The sequence below is a fragment of the Buteo buteo genome, chromosome 12 (assembly GCF_964188355.1).
Source record: "Buteo buteo chromosome 12, bButBut1.hap1.1, whole genome shotgun sequence".
In the NCBI taxonomy this organism is placed as follows: Eukaryota; Metazoa; Chordata; class Aves; order Accipitriformes; family Accipitridae; genus Buteo; species Buteo buteo.
Genome location: NC_134182.1, coordinates 5,135,506 through 5,157,431, shown reverse-complemented (window position 1 = coordinate 5,157,431; position 21,926 = coordinate 5,135,506). Strand labels below are relative to the sequence as shown.

The 21,926-nt window shown below is 40.6% G+C and overlaps 1 protein-coding gene across 1 annotated transcript in view; it reads left to right on the top strand.

Moving 5' to 3' along the window:
• ALK (ALK receptor tyrosine kinase) overlaps window positions 1–21,926 on the top strand; it is a 233,086-nt gene that overhangs the window by 172,322 nt on the left and 38,838 nt on the right. The window contains exons 8-10 of the mRNA XM_075042474.1: window positions 3,620–3,789; window positions 14,047–14,141; window positions 15,532–15,675. Of these exons, the coding sequence (XP_074898575.1) occupies window positions 3,620–3,789; window positions 14,047–14,141; window positions 15,532–15,675 (409 nt within the window). The remainder of the gene's footprint in view (window positions 1–3,619; window positions 3,790–14,046; window positions 14,142–15,531; window positions 15,676–21,926) is intronic.

Genomic DNA, 21,926 nt, shown 5'->3' with positions numbered 1-21,926 from the left:
CATTAAAGTAGACTCACAGGTGTAAGGAGGCTCAAACTTCACCCCAGAAGGTTCTCAGTATTTTATTTCTTTTGTGCATACGGGAGTAAAATGCAAGTCTTGTTTCTCAGGTGGTCTTGAAATTATGCAGGTTGTGCTAGAAAATCTACCCTCCTTGTTTTTCTTCACCTCCTTGTTAAACCTGCCAAGCCCTGTTTATATTGATAAGGATTAGTTTTTTGTTCTTGCTTGGATGAATTGAATCTCCTGTTTGTCGGTTCAGAAATTCCACAAACCTGGAGGCTAAGGGGATTCTCAGAAGGCATCTTTCCAGATGGTGTTTGCACTACAGTGCATGTGGCCATCTGACCCAAGTTTTGCCTCAATATGCTGTGTGTTTACCATGGGCTCTCTCTCCCTTTAATTTTCCCCAAATCAGTTTAGAGCGTTTCATTTACTGAGTCAGTGGGTTTGCATATGAACAGCTAATCACCAGCTATGGTGGGTTCTAAAGCTGGAAAGCAAGGTGCCATTGAGCCAATGTCTACCTGCAATGCTTAATTAATTTCTCAGTGATGTTTCTAGCTTCTGAATGTTTTGCTGCTGGTTTAACACAGAGGGAGATGTTTGATACATAATGTTAGAGGTATGCCACCAACAGCCCAGATTCAGATTTTTCCAAATGTGCCACTGTACTACTTACAGGACGCATCGTGTATGTAGTACCATCTGCCATCATTGATGCCGTATTCTGTAGAATGAATGCCAGCCCCATTCGGAAGTCTTTACTGTGGTATCCAGCTCATCATCTGCTCTGGTTCACTTCAGCAGGTGTGAAAAGACCTGGACTGCCCTGCTGTGAAGCTTAGAAACCGTGGAAATCACAGCCAAAAATGCCCATTTGGACACAGTGCCAGTCGATTCACTCAGAGCCAGTTCATTAGAGTTTGCATATTGCACTTTGCCAACGAACTGATCTCCCACATCCAATGCCAACTACTTCTTTCCTTCAAACAGCTGACATGTGTGCAAAGGCATCCATTCCAATTCATCAATTGCTTCAGCTTTTGCTCTAGTGTTACGCTAATAACTGTCAAAGGCTCACTCTTTTCTCACTTCTGACCATGTAGATGTTGCCTCTTACTGTCTGGCAGGTGTCCAGAAGAGAGAGGTATCTGAAAGCTCGTGCGTAGTAGGAGCTCCGGGGCTTTCTTTACCTCTCAAATTTTGAACTGTCAAAATGGCACAGTGAAGTTGCTCCAACTTGCCTGTATTAGAAATTTAATGTAGTGCGTTACAGTAGAGTTGGCATTAGAGTCCCTAAAAGCACTTCACATGTGGACTCTCAGTAAAAGGAGTTGCTTTCCCTGCTATAGGTTGAGTGCTTTAAATGTCCACTGGCATTCCAAAGTTATTTGGAAAAAAAAAAAGAAATGTTTAGTCCTGATCAGTTTTCTCAAGGGAAATTACTTAAGTGGCTCTGAAAGTTATTCCAATTATATTTAAGGGACAACAATTTTCACTGTAATTTTAATAGCCTCATTTCGTAGGTACTTGAAAATAGAAAATGCCCAGCAAGTTCTTACATCTTGATTGTCACCTGCCATTAAGACCATGTATGCACTAAGAGTTAGGAGTAGCCATGCAGATACCAAGTTTGAAGGCATCAGCCTCCTACTCCATAAACAGTTGTCAATAACCCCTTCTACCAGTCTTGGTTCTGGTGAACTTGTGGGTATGAACTCAGCCCTCCTCAGCTGCCTCCCTGGCTATCACTTCATGTTGTATCTGAAGCAGTTCCTGACAATCCTGCTCGACTCTGCTTTTTCTCTCTGGTGTCTGCAAGGTGAAAATCCTCACAGTTCATCCTATGGTTTCCACTGTCTGACGTTATGGAAATGGACATGGGACTCCACAAGTCCTTTCCCAAATTTGGGGTGAGAGTGAGCTGGTAGTCAGACTTGAGCAGTGGCTTGTCCCCAGAAGTGCTGTGGTCTAGAAGGCCCCTGTGGTGGTTTGCTGAACCACTCAAAACCTTACACATCAATCTTGAATGTCTGGTCAAAATAATATAACAAAATGGATTCACAGACCCATACCTGCATATCAGTTAGTACATCTTACCAGTGCTTGTGTAATACATGCTAGCGGTACAACAGACCCAGGAGTGATTCCAGGCAAGTGCAGTGATTTTGGGACAGGAGAGAGAGAAGAACCACATCTAGATTTTTCAGTCTCTGACATAGTTTTGCAGTGTAGTCAGAATCACTGCTGTCTTTGTAAATTTGGAGACAGGCGGGTGAACTGCACTGTTTACCCCAGTTCAGTACTGATATTTAATATAATAGGTATCCAGAATTTTGTTCCATCCACCCCGAAACTGTGAGCATAAGCTAGGAATAATAGCAACACTTCTGTCCTTTTGACCCCTAAATCTGACTTGGCTGCTAAGGACAGATGTATACCGTGAGATAGGAACAGCAAGCAAAATCTAGCAGTTGCATTTTATGCTGAGAAATGGATATGAATATTCTGTGCTATCAAAGCAAGAAAGTAAGTAATGTTATCAGGTATTCCTTTGTAAAATACAAATTTAATTCCTAGCCTCCTGACTTAGGTGTTGGCTTTGAAGTGTTAAAAACCAGGGGGCTATTTTTTAACATGCATGGATGCTAGATACTGTGCTGAACACTTTCTAGTATCCAAAACATCTGTCATTAATGTAGCTTTAATAACCTCGTTCCTTCAGCATTCTCACCTCTACTGTTTATTGACATGAGATCCAGCTCCTGCATGTGATATATATGTGTATTTTACTTATGCTCTTTATCAAAAACAAATTAACTCCTCTTCTTCTTCACAAGAAAATTAGATGGCTATATTCATATAATATGTGTTCTGACACAAGCCTGATATGGAAGGGATTGTTCTTCTTTTTATACAATGTAGGAGAGAAAGTCATAAAATGAGAAAACTACATGAAATAATTTTATATACGGGGATAAATGCATAGAAATGGACTCAATTACATTAAACATAACAAAAATGTTAGAAAACCAGTTCCCTAACGTATTTTAATTAATAAAAAACCTAATTATTACTGAACTTGAATTGGAAAGTCTGTAGAAACTTTGAAGGAGGTAAGGAAAAACTGATTTTTGAAAAGAGTATTTGGGCGATGAGGGTGTGATTACTAGTGACGCCTGCTTATTGCAGCTATTCTCCCCGTGTTTTTGCTGCTGCCAGAATATAAAAGTTTATTGCTGAAAAAGTTGTTAGTCTTAACCTGAATCGCACAGGTGGCATCTTAGAGGAGTGGGATCTTTGTACTGCAGATAATGGAGGTATTAGCTTATCCCTTTAAAATTACAGACACATAATGTGAAAGCTAAAACAGAGATGTTTTGGACTCAACTTTACCAAAAAGAAAGGCCAGTAGTTCCAATATTAAATAGCATATGCTAAGTATTACAGGCTTCCACATCTGTGGAGTTTTTCTAAAGGGATTACATGAGCACAGGGGAGGGAGAATTGACTTTTTAGTGATTAGAGAACAAAGAAATTAAAGAAGAGCTGGGAATTTTGTTAACTTTTGGATAATGTTTGTGATGTTTAATCTCGCATGTTCTCTTTCTTCTAGCTACGAATGTCATGGCTCATCCATGGTGTCTTGCTGGGAAATATATCCCTGGTGCTGGTCGAGAACAAGACAGGAAAAGAACAGAGCCGGACATTCTGGTATTCAGATAACAGCGAAGGTTTGGGAATATGGCAGTGGATGATCTTACCTCTCCCAGACATACTGGATAGGTATGAGTCTCCTCATCATTCTCCTTCATGGTGATCAGTCATTTCATTGCTAGCTACCTGGCAACAAAAATGGCCAGCATTGCTCCTGGAAGTTGTTCTGTCAGGGAAAGGAAGCGCTTTGTCCCCGGGAGGTATCTTCTGTTAGAGGTGGGGAATGAGAATAACTGAGTAGTTGGAGCAAAGCACCCAATTTTAGAACTCCTGAGTGGTGGTCTTGGCTCACAAACTGGGTCGATGGGTAGTTTACAGCAAGGTGCTTAAACTTCTGTGTCTCCATTTCATCGACTGGAAGTTATCATTCTCCTCACACACTGTTTCATGTAGCATGTTTGATCCTCTTATGTGGTTTGCTAGAGTTGGATATGAGCTCCATAGTTGTTTTTTTTCTGGGTATCAAAGTCCCAAGTGTTCAATGTGTCTAGATCTGAGGATGAAAGAGATGGGAGAAGAACCTGCTGCAAAATCAGACAAGGGTGCATGTGAACACCTTTGTGTAAGCTGTAGCAGGAGGCTCAGCTTAATAAAGGGCTCTCTGTTATGACTGTATTCTGGCTTTAAGCGTAAAAGGTTTATCTGGTAGCATATGCTTAATCTAGAGGCATATGCTTATTTAGAGTGTTGTTTTAGCTGTTTCTTACAAGTCAGCTTTAAGGGAATACTCTTGTTCATTGTTTACTTTTTGTGTGTGCTCTGGCTTATGCTGTTTATAGAGAAGACAGACATGCTTTACCTCCTGATGCCCTGGCCCTTAGGCTGTAAGATGCATCTACAATCTGTGTCATGAACACTGGTGTCCTTTGTCTTTTTGGAAATCTGTGCCCTAGAAATAATGGATTTCATTAAGGGATAGTTTGCCTCATAAGAAGTTTGAACAAACATTGTATGAATATGTCTTTTATCTTGCTGGCTCTTGGGGATGCACATAGGCTGCAAACACAACAAGGACACTGCCAACGCTTTGGTCCTGAATGTATAATTAATAAGTGTGCGTCAAAGATTTAAAAAATATCAGCATTAGGCTTATTGTTCAGTCACTGCTGAAGCACCATTTGTAAAAACGCCTGGTTGCTTCATTCCCTTCAGCTGTGTTTCCTTTGAAGAATGGTATATTTTGCCATTATTATTTATGTGATTTATTTTCTAATGTTGCCAGGGGAACGTTTTGTACCTGAATTATTCTATACTCTTATACTATTGCCTGCCTTTAAATTCTCTCTGGTTGCACAGTCAGGCAGAGAATACTTTGATCTTAGAAGCCACGCTAGCAGTGGTTCATGTGGAATTACAGATTCAACTGATAACATGGTTCTGACAATATTATGTATAAGGTCCTGACACTCTTACTTCCCCATTACTTACAGAGAAAGACAGCAGGATTCACCGAGAGAAGAAAGTTTGTTGGAGGTTAAGACATAAGCAAGGAAAACTTTTAAGTTTTGGTGCCTGTTGAAAAGTTTTTGTTCTTATTTATTCACAGAAAGTGCACTGTTTTAATGATTTTTTTTCTAAGATTGATTTAGTTGAAACCAGTCCTTCCTGGGAAGGAAGTCTACTGTGAGACATGGAAATACTGCAAGCTTCTTTCTCACCATCGCAAAACTTGTTTCTTAGGAAATCTGGACTGATGTACAAATTAGGAAGGAACTCTACGGAAGTGTACACTGAAGTCGTACTGGGGAGTCTGTAGTATATATACTTTGGACATAAATGACAGTTTTATTGAACCGTAAGAAGTATTTAATTGATGTGAACACAATGCTGGTGCTGCTGAAAGCTTGCTGTGTCTGTCTTTTTCTAATTGATTCCTGTGTCAGTAGCTGTGAGGGTCTGTGTTAGAAGAAGCATGATATTGCAGATATTCCTACAGGAGGAGCTGAAACTTTAAATCGCCTCACAAAAGTAAAGCTCTTGAATAAAGCACACCAGTGTACCAGTTCCACACAAAATCAAAGCATGTTCCATTGTGATTGGGAAGCTGAATAGAAAGTGTTATTAATAACAAGATAATATGCTCTAAAATTGCTCAAAAGCATGCTTGTTCAAAAGCTGCTTAGCCATAATTTCCATGTTTGGCTTATAGCACTTCAAAGAATCATTAGGAAGACTTCCAAGAATTAGGTCAGCTCTATCTTTAGAAACAGACATTTCTTAAATGTTTGATATCCCGCAGGCTGTTGGGGGAAATTATATTTTGACATAAAATCACAGCTAGAACATTTCAGGTGATTTGACAGGAGCAGAAGTAGGGAGGAGTATGTCAAGGAAGCTAAACTGAGACTGAGGGATGTTGGATTTCTAGCACTGCGTTAGCCTGGGCAACCCTGGACACACGCTTCATTTCCAAGAGCGTGATGAGAAGAGGATTGCCTTCTTTCCTCCCATTTGATCCTTAGGAAAGCATCCAGTTGCAATTTCACCCTGTGTGAGGTCTTGCCTTTTCTGTGTGGACTTAAAAGAGGCTGAAGTTCTGGCTTTTTACATCTTCCCGAAGTTAGCAGTCCTTCCTTGTTCTGGAAGGTGCAGGCAAAACAGTCTTGAGAGTCGGCTCATGTGGTGTGTGGGTTAACAGAGCTGTAACGCAATTCCAAATGCTCAGTATCTTCTGTGCTTCGGGGAGGAAGGGCAAAGGGCCTGGTGAGGGATATGTCATCAAAGCAGCTACAGTTAACAAATCCAGTTGTGGGCAAGAGCTCCTTGAACTGTTGGATGAACAGATTGTGCCTACCAGAGGCAAAAGGCAAAGTCTCCAAAGGTGCTGTATTTTAACTTGCCTCTTGAGTACACTCAACATGAACTGACAATCCTTGTTGTGCTTCATTTGGCCCCCCTGGAGCTGTGTACACCTCCCTGAAGGACACATTATCTGCAAATCAGATAATCTGCACAGATTAGTGAAAGCTAGAAAACTGGTCATTTTTACTTACTGGAATTTACACATTAATGCAGTGCTAAAATATTTGGGTTGAGAGTAGTGTAGAGAACTGCGTTATTGTAAAATTGGTTTATTTGATGGAAAATTACTGTTTGTTTTCCAATGATAAGCAATGAGCCTGTTGAGGATTGTTCTTTTTTAACTTCACAGAAATGCAAGTAGGAAACAGAGTCTTGAAAGCTCTGTTGTCGTTGGTAGATTGGGCTTGCTTTTTTTGTACATTTGGTTTTAGTTAGTAAGTAAATGTGAGTTTAAATTTTAATAATGATATAGTCATGGGAATGAGATAGCAAGAGCAAACAGAAGCCTGGTGTAATTGAAGATGAGTGATTTGTGTAGCTAATAATTAGACATTCTGTTAGTTTAACAGTATGGTTAAGGTATATCACATAGATAAAATACAAGCACATGTACAAAGTGATTTGTTGGAGCTTACTGTAGGCTGATGCTTATTATCACCAACCTCCCTAGCAACCGTTTTGCTACACAGTGTAAAAGGTGGAAAAGGATCAGCTCTAATAGGCTGAAGCCTGGCTGGAAAAATAATGCTTTAAGAAACAATTTCTAATTCTCTTCATTTCTGCTCCCTTGGTGAAGCTGAGGCCAGCCATGTGGAGTGGCATGTAGACTAAATGTTCTGTGGGTCTGTCTGTCACCTGGCTGGAGTTGCCTGGAAGTGGACTCCACGTGAGCCAGCCCAGACCAGACTAGCTCTGGTCTTTTAAGGCCTATATTCTCTACTAAACCTGTCCTTTTCTTTAAAGATTTCACTGTAACTTCCGTGAGAGGAACCAAGCAGAAATGGCAAGTATTAGTAGGAACCCGACCAACCTCAGTACAGTCTTCTGATAGAAGATTGTATAGAAATATAAAAGGAATGTAAATGTGTCTACTGGTTAGAAAGGTTTTCTTGGCTTCCTTTCTTCTCAAGTTTATTTTTTTGGCATTGCAAAGTCTAAATTTGTAGCCAGTCTTAAGTAGTAGTGGCGAGATGGGGGAAGGAGGAGTAAGAGGAGAAGTTTATTTGAGGTCCCTAGAAACTAAATTTTCAGTCGTAAGTAGCAGCACCATTTGCCTTGTCACTGATAGCAAGATTAGGCTCTGTGTCCTTTTAATGGGGCAGCACAGTCAGAAAGTAAAAACAATTTTCTTTTTGTCCCATTGTGCTCAGAGAGCTTCAAAATTATTTTCTTGCTGATGACCTTCTCCTGAACATGGACTGAGGAATTTTATTACGTTGGAAGAGAAAAATGTGTCTTACCTGGAAGGCTAGGTATGGATGTGACCTTCCTGAGGAAGAAAGCAACTCTACAGATTTAAGTTACCCCAGAAGGTGATATTCTGTTGCAACAAGTCAAAATTCACATCGAGATGATTGTACTTTCTTTCTTTAAACTGGTTTCTTTACCTATTCCAGTCTTGCTGGCTTGCTGGATTTTTATGAACTACACTGGTGCTCATCAGTTTTTTGTCCACCTGTCAAAGTGGGATTCCCTTTCAGTCCTTGGGAGTGAGGTCCTTTGTTCTGTCTGGCTCCTTCAGCAGCTCATTGAGGTCACCTCAATGACAGGCAGAGCAGCTGGGGAACCTCTCACTCATTGCTGCAGTAAAAAGAAGTTGTCTCATAGTCATACCACTTTACTGTATTTCTGTGAGCTGTGGCTAAGCACTCTTATTGTCTAATAATTTCTTTTTGCATTGCCACTGTCTCTCCCTCACATTCCTTTCTGGGCATCAGGTTTCCCATCAAGGAAGAAAAAGAAAAGGAACATTCTTGGCAACATTTTGTACCGAGAGGCCTGTTTGTCTCCTGTTGTTCCTGAACTTTCTTCCCATTCTGCTATGAAGAAACAGGGACCCTCCGTACAAGCTAGACACATGTCTCCCTACACATTACCACATATATGTTAATTGGTCGCATCTATACCCAAATCTCATTATTCTTTCTTCTTATATCCATCCAACAAGCCTAGCCTGTGTTGCTCTGACGTGGTTCCACATTACTTTGTTAAAAAAAGAGTGAGACTTTAATGCCCATATCGCTGCTCTTCTGCTCTGTAGCATTAACTATGTCTGCTACTGTCCTCCTTCTGAAACAGTTATTCTGCTGATGGCTGTTCTCTTCATCTGAAGAGGGGGGTTTTGGTGACAGTGTGTGCAGAGTACCTGTGAGAGATTTTGTACGTGTATATATTCTGCATGATTGCCTTTAATAACACCTTTTAATCTCAACCTTTATTACTAGCTATTAAGTAACTTCCTGCATGGCAATTCTGTCGCTGTAACTGAGTTTGGTTAACATGCTTATATTTCTCCAAATAATCTCATTCCACCTAAGTATGTCTTTTATCCCAAATAGTAAGTATTCCTTTGTGAAGTGAGCTAACAATGCATCATTTGTAACAGAGAAGTTAATGGGAACCTGAGTGTAATAACGTTAGTGACCTGAAACTTCTCCGTTCCCTAAGTACCTTGGTCTCAAGCAGGTTCAGCTGTAATTATTTTATCTAGGTAGAGAGAGAAATCAGTTCCATCAGAGGCAAAACATTACAAGTTATGAAATAGGATCTGTACGTACAGGCATGCTGTGATTGTGTCACTGCATGGGGGATTGAGTACAGAGGAGATTAACGTTCAATCTTGGTTAATAATCCCTATCTTTATAATAAAAAGAAAAAAAAAATGATTATGAGGCTTTCTAAAGTAATGACATGAAGACAGCTGCCTGAGTCTGGCTAATGGAAACCTGAACTGTCTGTATGAGCCAAGGACAATATTTAGGTGGAATTCAGAGTTGTTACTGAAGGGAGCTGCAGAATTTGCACAAAATCAACTTTCTGAGGTCTTCAATCCAAGGAGAATGTTTTTTATTTCCCTCTGAACAGAAGAGGATATAATACACCCAAAAGCTAACATTTCTGTGCAGTGAAGACCTAAGGATAGGTGACTTAAGCAAAACTGTTTGTCCTTATGGAGGCTATACCAACATAACTATAGATGTGTTTTCATATTTGTAGCTCTATATTTCTCTCTGTAAATAAGCCCCAGATATTTTGGGGGGAACCAGTCTTCTGTTAGGACCAAGAAAAGAAATAAGTAAGCAAAAAGAGACAACTGAACAGAAAACCCAGGATGATGTGATGAAGCTCAAATACTGACCACACTGAAATAAAACCCATGATTCAAAGATCCTGAGGAGTGGGAAGATTACAGCCCAGATCATCTAGTTCCAACCCCCCTGCCATGGGCAGGGACACCTTCCACTAGACCAACTTGCTCAAAGCCCCATCCAACCTGGCCTTGAACACTTCCAGGGATGGGGCATCCACAACCTCTCTGGGCAACCTATGCCAGTGCCTCACCGCCCTCACAGTAAAGAATTTAAAACTTTGATTTTATCCTGTTTCTGTCAGATTTAACTGAGTTGGAATATGCTTGGTCCTACATTTCAAGGAACTGTTCACCTGGATTCAAATTTCACAGGTTAGGCCAAAAAAAGCTTGTTCGTTATGCCCTTGGTGCCATTTCTTATAGGTGACTCTGAAATATTTGATCAGTAGTCACCCTTGAGTGTTTTTTTAATTTATGTAAAACTTGTATCCTTCAGACAGCCGAGCTGATGTTCCCCAAAGGGGAGATTTGAGTTAGGTTTTTTTTGTCCACCTGGTACAGCATTTCCCATCTGCCTCAAACAGATTTTTTTTAAAAAAAAGGCCTTCGTATGAACTGCATTCACAGCTCAGCTGACACTCAACTCTGCAGGATGTAACTTGTACTTCCCAATTGTCATACATCTAAGAAACTTTTTCCTAGCTGTGCTCCTGGAGTCAAGAAGTAGGGCAAAAGAAGAGACAGATAAGAAGTAATTTCCACCAGTCCTCAAGTAATGATTTTTCTAGTATCCAAGCCATTAAAGCCTTTCGTAGCAGCCATATTTTCATTCCTATGAAGAAATCTAGCTTACAAACACAGACTTGCCTGATGAGGGTTTGGATTCCATGTGAGGAAATTGCTGGGATTTATTAAGCAACAAAGTAATGACAAACTTGCCAGCACTAATTTTGCTGCCCCTGTATAATTGCCTTCAGGAATATTCTTTCATGGCCATCCACCACAGGGTCTGTGTTTGCAGTGAATATGTCTACACAGTACTGTGGACCAGTATCTGTGCTGTACAGATGCCATCTGAAGTACTGGATGTGCAGTCAGCATACCCCACTTTGATCTCTGCAAAAATATCAGTGAGACATTGTCACCTCCAGCGTTATACTGAGTCATTGCAATAACATACGCTTCTGGTGTTTCAGTATCAGCTTCCACCAAAGTCAAAGGGAGTTGTTTCATTGATTTCAGGGATGAAACAGAAAGAAAAAAAAGGAGGGGGCAAGGGAACGAGATTGTCTGTGGGCTTTTTTCTGTTTCACTGATGTGTGACATTTCCATCTTCAATTTTGATTAAATTTCCCTTAATTAGCCCATTAAGCTAAAACCACCAAAGCTAATGATTGAAATGTTAGTTAACTGATGATCTTGTTTCAATGGAATTTAAAAGACATCATATTTCTAAATTAATAGCGGCATTAAACTGAAGAAGAGGAAAAGATGAACTATTTGTTGCAGAAATGCTGGTCTCAAGAGAAGGTTTGTACTGAAACTGCATTCATGTGAAAAAAAAATCAGATTAACAGACAACGAGAGCAGCACTGATGGTCTTAACAGTGTTTAACATTCACATGATTTTTGTATTTTGGAGGCATTTCTGTAATTTTTTTTCATCCCTGGTGAACTTCAGGAAACTTCTCAAGTGCTCCCAGGTGAAATCAGCAAGGCTGACTCTTAACTTGAATAAACTGTAAATAAAAGTAAAAAGCAACCTATTGCATTCTTATATGGGCATGTTAGGTGACACTCCCTTCAATGACAGAAATACTGGTTTGTATCATGCCTTCCTGTTCTTAGGGGCTGAATATTTGGTAATTCTCGTAAGAACAACCCTTTATTGTCTGAAGACAGATGACATGAGCAGTGCATCAAAGCATAACATCTTGGGGCATGAAGCTTAGGTTCTGCCAAGGAAATTGCCTGAAGCTATTTAGAAGAAGTATTTAGTTGCCTGGAGGTACAAAGAAGGTACGTAGTGGTCTTTGCAGAAGTACCTGTCTCTTCTTGTATGCAACCTGACCTAAAGTCTGCAGAAGTGGAAGGAAAAGCTGACATGGAGGAACTGCTTATTTGTCTTTGTAATTCATTTCCCAGCCTCAGTTTAGCACCTTACAAACATAAATGCACATCAAAATGTCCACATCTCCAAGTGGCATTTAGTGTGCACCCCCAGCAAAAAGGCCGAAGATCAAATGCATCAGGGATGTTTTAGAAAGTCTCTCCCTATGTCCAATGCATATCTCCAAGGAGCGAGAAATTTCAGTAGTGAAGCATCATTGTTTTGCTTTACCAGAAATAAAGAAGGAGCAACATAGCAACTATATCAACTCTTTTCTCTTGTGAATGGACTGTGCTCTGTTTTAAATCCTTTGCACCTTTCAAGGACTGCCAGGAGTTTTTTCCGTTTGAAGTTTTTGCTTTGGCTGGGTCAGCTTTTCTGTGTCCCCATCTGTAGCTTAGCGAGAACACCAGTTGCAGAAGACGACGATGCTTCAATCTAGCTATCCTCAAAAGGCACATACATCCCTGGGGTCTGTTTTAGTTTGTGCCAAACCTCACTGTCATCTCCGGTAGTGAAAGCTGCGCTGTATTTGAGAACAACACGGAAGTTGGTTACATTTGTTGACAGTCAGGAGGCTGAAACAGTCAAAACCCTCACTGAAAACACAGGAACATGCTATTCCAAAGTAAATATACATTAGAGCGGAGAAGCTTCACTTGAATTTTGCTTTGTGAGGTTAGTTTGCTGGTAAAGGAGAGGTAGATTTTAAAAACAGTAGGAGGCAACTAGACTAACATAAGAATACTGATAGCAGGCAAAAAGCTGAGAGAAAATATTTTAGATCCAGTACTGTGTGTAAAGGTCTAGAGTCTGTGAGAAGAAAAAAAATCTGCTGGTGTTTAGATTCTTGCTGCAGTAAAGGGACAGGATTTCTACAGCCTTTCTAAATAAATAGGCCTGCTCCTCAAAAATACCTTGTTCTGTCATCCCTTTCTCATCTAAACTGGAACATCTGCAAGAATTCACATACCGACTAAATGCTTATGTCTAAAAGATAGAGCAGGAACCATCAGCAATAGATCTACGTTAAAGAGACCCGCGAATGTCTTAGCTTCTGCTGGTGTGAAATGTCAAGGGACAACAGAGAATGAGGTTTAAATAATATTTCCTATTGTCTTGCAGCTTGTTCTACAGCGTATGATAGTTTCATGTTTTTATAGTCATGATGCAACCTCTCAACATTGTATCTGACTTCTGGGCCATGGTTGGCTGCTTTTAGAAATTGTTCTACTTCCTAAGCAGATTATTATGATTTTATGCAGCAGATACGCATCGGGAGAACATGAACTTGCTAAGTTAAGAGAAAACCTAAATCCATGAGTGCACTAAATTAATGTGTGGTCAATATACTATCAGATTTGAAGTATTTGGTTGTGGGTTATTTTTTCTTTTCCTGTTGACTTGTAATATCACTGAGGGTGAATTTACAGGATCTTTCTTCTGGTAACATAGGAGTGGCAGAACTTCCTGGCAAAAGCCATCTGAAAGTGTGGAAGTGATTTGAGGCAAAGCTGCTCAGCTTCTATAAGGAGATAATGAGTTCTGCTCTTCCTGTAGACTACCCAGTGTCAGTTCCTCTCTTTTGTGACTACCAGGACTGTTAGATATCCTTTGCTTCCTAGAGGGTGGATCAACACCAAATACTTTCTAAATTGGTTTCAGTCTCTGGTTGCCAGTTCCTTTTAGAAACTCAAATGATTTCAGGAGCTCCAGCCTACTTATGTTTCTTAACATTTAAGGGTGTAAATCACTTGTAAGATTAAAATCACTTCAGTGTCTCATTTTTTTTGTGCCAGAAGCCAGGGGACTTTATTTTCTGTCCTGATGCCCCCCACACACACATATTTGCACCTGCTTCAGGTTGTATGCTTCTGGAGGGAAGAGGGGCTGTATTGTTTTCTGTCTGCCTGTATTCATGTACAGTTCCCCTCCTCAGATTATCTTTTCTTGTTAAGGTTGAGGGTACTTTCTCTGACAATTTAATATTTTTATATGTGAAAAGAAAAGCTTTTTCCCCCTTTCTAAAACTGCTTTAATTGTGGAGAGCTCTGAGTTTCATCTCTTTAACAGAATTTAATCCCTGTTCTTCCAATCTGTGCAGGTTTTGGTTTCAGATTGTCGCTTCATGGGAAGAAGGATCTGATGCCGTTATTGCTTTTGACAATGTCTCCCTTAGTCTGGACTGTTATTTAACAAGTAAGTTTTCCTTTTATCTGCAAGTGACTCGTCTTTTATTTGCCATGTAATTGAAATTTGGAAAGGGGTTGAAACTGTGGGGAAGGGATTGGGTGTTATCTTCAAGAGACTCCTGAAATGTAAAGGTATGTTTCAGAAATAACTGTTCTTAAGTGGAGGAGACTGTTCAGATGCATACCTTATTAGTAGAGCTGACCAGTGAATGGGTTCCAAGTTTGGCAGTAAATGGGTAGTAAGACATATGGTGTGGGAGAGTCAGCTTCCAGCTGAGACACTAGCATCACCTACCCACCCAGGCTGATGCAGAAGCCAGTCTGTGATTATAGAGTTCCACATGACCTGGTTTGCTGTGTGACAGTTATCAAAATGAATGACAGTTGGACTCTGGCTGGGAAAAGATAGGCATCCTGTGATTGACACTAACTTTGCAATAACATTGGGCACAATACTCAAGTTAAATTAGAACAAGGTTATTTTATTTGGACTGATGCATTTAAGTCTGAATCAGAAACTAGGATCTTCACTCTCTCCTACTCTTGGGAAAAATTTGGATTCTGATCCAGACTTTGTGATTGACTGGCCTCTAGAATATGCCCAGTCTATACCTCTGCTGCCAGATTTCATCCTGTTTAGATTTTTATTGAATGTTTGTGTCTGGCTCATCTTTCATAATCTCATGCATAGTGAACTGCTTAATTTGTAAATGTGTTCAATGATCTGTCACACTGTACCTCAGACCAACAATTTACAGGAGGATTGGAGGACTGCTGCTCTGAAGACATGAAACTTCTACCTTGGGTTGAGCAGTAGAACTTCAGTGTGTTCCTTCATCTCCTAGGCTTGAAGCTACAATCTCTGTAGCCCTGTTCAGACTGAAAACCTCTAAGCCACTTCCTCATCCAACAGCAGTCAGAACATTTCATCTGCTTTGTATTATGTTAATTTGCAGTGACTGGGGTATGAGTCTTTCCATTTATGCAGTAATACCCCCTGTTTTCTGTGCAAAAGTATGATGTACTTCAGGTTCCAGTATTCTAAAGAGGTCTTAAAATTAGTCTGTAATTAAAAAATATTGTACATACTTTTACTGGCTAAAAGAGAAACTTTCTAACAGTTGCTAAAGATTGTATTCTGTATTTCTGCTTTGTGTCTTCATTCACTTGCTGTTTTGCCCACCACTCATTCCTGTTTACTTTTCTTTTGTCACAGTTCCCATAACAGCAATGGAAAGTCAATCTGCCCTTTCCTTTTAATAGTGTTATATCCTGTGACTGCAGGCTCTTATTCTCAGCAGAGGAGCCTGCAGCCCTTAATTTAGCTTCAGTTTTGTATTACATACTGACTCAGCCACCCTCAGTGATAAACCAATCTGTGGCTTCTTGTTTTCTAGTCAGTGGAGAGAAGACACCTCGAGGTACCACTCCAGACTCAAGCAATTTGCTCACCAGTAGAGGTGGCCAGAAGAAGTTTGGATGGGAACAAAAGCTTCTGGGAAATCTCCAGCTCAACACTGCCCCCATTTCTGGTCCAGCAGGTAATTGGTCTGAGAAGCATTTTCAGACAGCAGAGGTTTCCAACTAGTACAGATTTCAGTTAGATGTGGCTAAATGCAATATGGTGGGTTTTGTTTTGGTTGGTTGTTTTTTTTTACAAAAGCCTTTGTTCAGAGCTTTTCCTAAGTCCCTTACAAACACAACAAAACAAAACAAGCTCTAGAAAGCAATTGCCGTTAGCTGTTAACTGTAACTTGGATTTTGATTGCAAGCTGGTGAAAGAACCAACCAGAGGGAGCCTCTTCCTGAAGTAAAAACTGCTTTTAAACTGTAAGACAGGTTTGTTTGGTGTCGTGGTCAGAAAAACAGGCAGGAATCAAAGTGAAGTGTCCAAATTTCCAAATTGACTGAGTCCAGCATGTTGTAACGTGAACACCCATCTCTAGTTAATATAGTCTTGGTTTGAAATAACATAGCTTTGCTTTTTCAGTAATATTTTTGTTGCCTATTTGAAAGAGTACATCATTGGTCTTTGTTTTAAAAACATGATTTTTAGTTAGAAATGTCAGTCTCGTATGGTCAATGTTATTTTGTTTTCCCCGGTCCCCCAGCTCCTCTTTCCAGCTTAACTGTAGTGGCGTGGGCCAAATAGATGCAAGATTTCCCTTCCCCTCACATCACTGTCTCCCAAATGTTTGTCTCTTCCCTCTCCCAGGCTTGCCCACACATTCACAATATCTGTTTTGGGCTCTACGTGTACATTTCTATTTCAGTCTGCTTCCTTCCCTCCTCCTTGCCAGCTTCTCTTCCTGATTTGATACAGGTGGCCACAATTTCCAGCCTACCTGGGGGAGCAGGGCTAACCATGGAAATGAGGGGTAACTACAGGAGAGATGAGCACTTGCTGTAACTGCCACCCTTAGCACTGCATGCAGCTGTTTCTCCTCACTTAGGGCTAGCTAGTTACCTGCCAATTTGAAATACCACCCCTCTTAAGGTAGAGAACAGAAGCGTGGTTGGTATATGCCTCCCTTACTTTGTCAGTAAGCCAGGGATTTGTTCCTGCTGCCTCCTCCTCTCCCACTCCTCTGTCTTAGAAAGACTTCGAGTCTGTTCTATTGTAGGTTATGTTTCACTTTGCTGCCTGCAGTGTACTGCTGAAATACAGGAACTAGTGGTGTTAGCTCTGATACCAACAGCAGTCTGGTCAGTGTGGTCAAAAGCTCCACACAGCCTTCAAAGCCCACCTGTAAAGATGGATGTATTAGCCCACTCCATGCTGCCGCAGCAGGGCAGCTGCTGATACCTGAACTCTCTTGTGAAGCGAGCTCTGGCAGCAGAGGCTGATGGTACAGTCTGTGGTGTAGGCCAAGAGTTGCCATCAAGTGGAGTTTATTGATATTCTATGTACTGAGCACCATACAGCAAGAGAAGTGCAGGAGCACTGACCAAAGTCTCAGGAGAATGAGACAGAGGGAATGAGCCTGTATAAGAGGATGCTGGGCTCTGTGGACCTGTGCTTTAGCTACAAAGATTGTGTCTAGCTCTGTTACAGATGTCGTGTGTGAGCTTGGGCTGGTCACAAAGGTATAATTTCCAAAAAGACCCTTACGGCCTTTTTGAGGATCCTTTGAAGTGTTCCCTTTGATACCTGCCTGTAAGTGGAGCCACCTTTTACTTTTAGGTGCTTTGAGAATTGCTCTTAGGTCAGTGATCTTGTGGTAGGATCTGTACACAGGTGTAGATCATGGGCTTCTGGCTGACTTTCTATAGGAATGTCAATGCTTAGGTGGTGATATAGTTCCCCAAGGCAACTGTACATTTCCTTGCAGGGTACCTACTGTTTTAGTAACTCAAAAGCCATTAGATACCCAGGTTCAGATTGGAGACTGGCCTGAAGTTTGGATGCAAAGTTAAAATAAAGTGGGTGTGTGGGTGTTAGGCTAGAAATCTTGTGGCTGTAGGTTTCTTTGAGGATTTTGTTACTTCCTACTTCTCACTAGACCTGAAATGATGGAACATCTTCTAGCCCTTCTGCTCCCTGTCCTATCTGATGAATGCAATTTAAAGAAATGCTTGGATAGTAGAAGTAATGGGAGTCAGATTGCATGGGGGTAGAACAGAAGGTCACCGAGGTACTTTGAGCAATTCAAATTATTTGTTATGACCTTGGGGTGAAAATTCAAGGCAACTCCTGTGGTATCTAAGCCAGTTTGCCTAATTTCTGGCCTTGATCCTCAGTCCTGTTCATGTTCTGTCTAAAATGGTCTCCAGCCCTTGAGATTTGAAATCACTCTTACAGCAGTTTTCTCGCCTTTGTGCCCTCAGCGTAGACAAGGCAGAAATCAGAGAAGCTAAGCTGCAGCTTCTTGCAGTGGGAAGTCATTGCATTTCTGAGGGTCTCCACAGCACCAAATCACCTTTTTGCTTTGTGTTGCTGAGTCCCTGCTCTCAGCAAACACTGCAGATGCTTGTTTGGTCCCTGGGCTATGCATTTTACCCAGCTTTAATCTTGTTTCTTTCTGCATCCTGTAATGCATTTAAGAAACCTCAGGCTGAGTCTGTCAAGGCCTTTACTTTGATGGCCACGTATTTACTGTTGTGCAAGTGAACCAACAGCATCAGTGCCACCCTGAAGTCCCAAAGACTGCATTGACCAATATGAGCTCAGCCAAAAGTAATTACAGCTAATGTGATCTTTGGCTTGTGTGATGGATCACATGCTATAATATTTCCTTCTTAAGAAATTATATTAAAACAAAGAACTGTGTTCTTATAGCTGAGGAGACAACAGGATAATAAAATGCCCTCCCCAAGTCCCCAAGCCAGCTCAGCCTACACAGCAGGAAGTACAATCTGAAAGACGGGTGCCACTTTGTTAACTTGACAGGAAATCCAAAGAAGCTCCATTGCTTTCAAGGGTATGGGCCTCGATTTGCTCCTTTGTAACTGAGAACAACCTGTTACATGCACCTGCTGGTTTTGCCTGTGCTTGGAAATCCATTTTCAGCAGAAGTGATAGTCATCACCACCAACCTCCCTGGCCCCTCTGTTCTCAGGCCCTGTACCCAGTGAATTACTTCTTCAGCCTTGCCATTGCTTATCGTGGCTTGGCATGCCTCCAGGATACGTACACCAAAGGTTCAAAACACGTAATGCAGCCACGTTGCGAAAGATTCTAAAGTTCCCAGAAGTCTGTTAACTACTGTCATGTGTCACACGTGGGATGATGAATGCGCTGTGCAGAATAAGACCCCAAATTACTACAACTAATGTGGTGGTGTTGTGCTCTCAAGTTTCTTGATGATGACCAGGACCAGCATAGAAAAATTCCTGTAGGTTTCAAGTCACACAGTTACTTGCAGTGCAAGGTGGCCATTAGATAGATGATCACAGAGCAATGCAAATGCTTTCCTTTTCAATTAATTAATGACGTATTTGCTGAAATGCCAGCTTCTTGCTGAAAGGTTGCAGGTGAAAATTGATTCTGGAAGAAGCTTGCAAAAAAGTTGTAAGAAAGCCTGTGCGTACCAGAAGATTGAAGCAACTTCAGTGGAACTAGGATTTTTGATTGAAATGGTTGAGTCTGTACAAAAGGCTATGTGCTGTTTATTTTGATGTAAAACAAGCTTACTTTGGCTTTGTTTTTAAATTGATCAGGTATCAGTTTAAGTAAAACTGAAAGCCACTCATACCGTAGCATCTCTGTACAGTGAGTTTAACTACCAATTAAAAAGCCAATTTATATCAAACCAATGCAATTTCCTTTTATAGACAAGGCTAGAATATGGGAAATTCAGGCATATAAAGATACAGTGAGCAATAATGAGGAACTCTAGGTAAACAAATTACTATCATGGAAACTGGAGGAGACAGAATAGGATTCTCAGTAGGCAAAAGTAGATAACAATACACAGAGCAATCAAGCTTTAATTAAAGATTTCTGGTGCTTCTGAATAGGCTGTAAATACCATGAGGATAGCCTCTCTTTTGATGTTTCAGCTTCTCATCTGTCCCACTGACAACTTACTCGTGTCAGGGCACACAGTACAAAAATGGTGTGTTGGGAAATGTACAAAAATATTAACCTTTTTTCCCCTCAAATCTTGCATTGTTTTGTCCCATCTGATCTGCATATCCACCAGCCATTGTGCGACCATAGTTTCTTGCATGGAAACTGTCATCAAATGATTTTCTCATCCGGACTGGATTACTGTTTTCCTTCAGCTCCAGTCTGTTCCCCACAACACTTAGTGGTTGCACAGATTTTGTCTTTTGCATCAGGGAGAGTCCTCTTACGAGTACTTACATAGCTGTTTCTCGGAAGAACTCTGAGTCACATTAGTTAATCAGATGAAGGAGCTGAAAGGAACAGCGGAACGAGTATTAAGTAAAAGAAAATTACATTTGGTTTCTCTTTGTGTGCAATTATACTAACTGAACTGTTGGCATAATGCAATAAAGGTATCTGCAAAATTGTATTTCTGTATTAAGCATCAATTAACACAGTGAATAACAGCTCAGCGCCCTCCCCCCAACAAAGGTAGCATCCTGAACAGTGGTAGAAAATGCTCAGAGACGGATGGTGGGATCTCAGATTATGTAGGCATGAATTTCTTTATTGCTGCGTTTACACTTGCTTTCTCCGTAGGATTGAAAATAACAAAGGTGCAATACTGAAAATCAACATACAACCAGATCCCAACATAGCAGAGTTGAATTGGTATAACTGCTCTCCACAATTAATCATACAATTGAAATAAACAGGGCAATTAACACATTTTATACCTAAATTTTAAAGCTGCCCGCTCTTAAGAATAGCAGTTTAAATTGTGCAGAAACTGCTATAAATCTCAGGAAAGGTTTTGAAATAATTTTGCCACCTCCACCCAACTTGATTTTTCTTATCTAACATGCATTTCTGCTTACTTTTTAATTATGAACAAATTCCAAAAAGTTAGTAGCATGTCTCACTTAACATGCTTTATGGAAGACTCCTGCTATGTCTTTAAGTGAAACATAAAATAGAAAAGAAATTAGTTTTCTTCATGCTGCTTTGTTAGTTTCTGGGTCCAGAAGGTAGCAGGAAACAAGCTGTTCTCATTGCTGTTCAAAGTCAGCCCTTGCCCTGTCATACTGACCACAGATAATTTCCTACAAGGATGCCCTGGTTGTGTTCCCTTTATATGGACACTTAAGAAAAATATAAAGCATGAATCATGCTTTGAGTATTTCTTTGAAATAATACTCAGGATCAATCTGGCATTCATTTGTCATCACTGCAGATCGTCTTCTTGTTGAACTGAAAACCATGTCCAAATCTTCTATTGCTGCCCTCATTTAGAAAATGGAAAGACAGAGGCAGAAATAGTAACTCCATAAATAGTTGAAAAGCTGGCCTCATCTTAGTCTAGCTGTACCTGTATAACTGGTTCTGGTATTGCTGGCAAGACTCACTAATTCCTATGATCATTTTATATCCCATTAATATCATTGTAGACACATTTAGCAGTTCAGGGACTGTGATTGTGAGCACAACCTAGTTTTGCCATTTACCATCATCTTTCAGACCCCTGCCCCACCCTGTTATTCTCTGGCAAACTTGATCCTGTAAAAGGTAATAATCTCAAATTACTGCACACAGGACATTGTTAAACAACGGAACCCAAAGCAAAATTGAAAGGTTTTTCCTTCCTTACATCACTGAACATATTTCTTATGTACGCTTGTAGTATATTTTGCCTACAGACTTTCAGCACTGACCAACCCTGGAATTACTGGTAATGCATAACTGAGATTTGTTCATGTATTAAGTAAAAGGTATATCCCTCCACTCATATCATGGTGCCAATGGCAGCCAAATGTTAGTGAAGATTAAGATGGGCAGTTTCCTGTGAGCCTCTGATTTCCCATATTGGCCAAATATTCTAAGGGAGCTTGTGAATGTTCTTACAAATAGATGAAGCAAGCGTTCTGCTTGTTCATGGCATCAAGTTTGATGACAACTGCCTTAGAGGAAGAAAATGAACTCCCTGAGGGACAACAAACAGAATTAGTTACCTCCAGAAGTTTAGCCACTGGGGTTCTTATGCCCATGAAGCATGAGACCTTATAGCCCTTATTAATGTTTTTTTCACTCTGTTGCAAGTAGGAATAACCTCTGGGCCTGAATAGAGGTTGTGGCAGCAAGTTCCACGAACTGCCTACACATTGTTTTAAAGCACTGATGCATTTCACTAGTGTGTTACTCTAGGTTCCAAAATAAGCCAAGTAGCGTGGTGCTTCGTTGGTA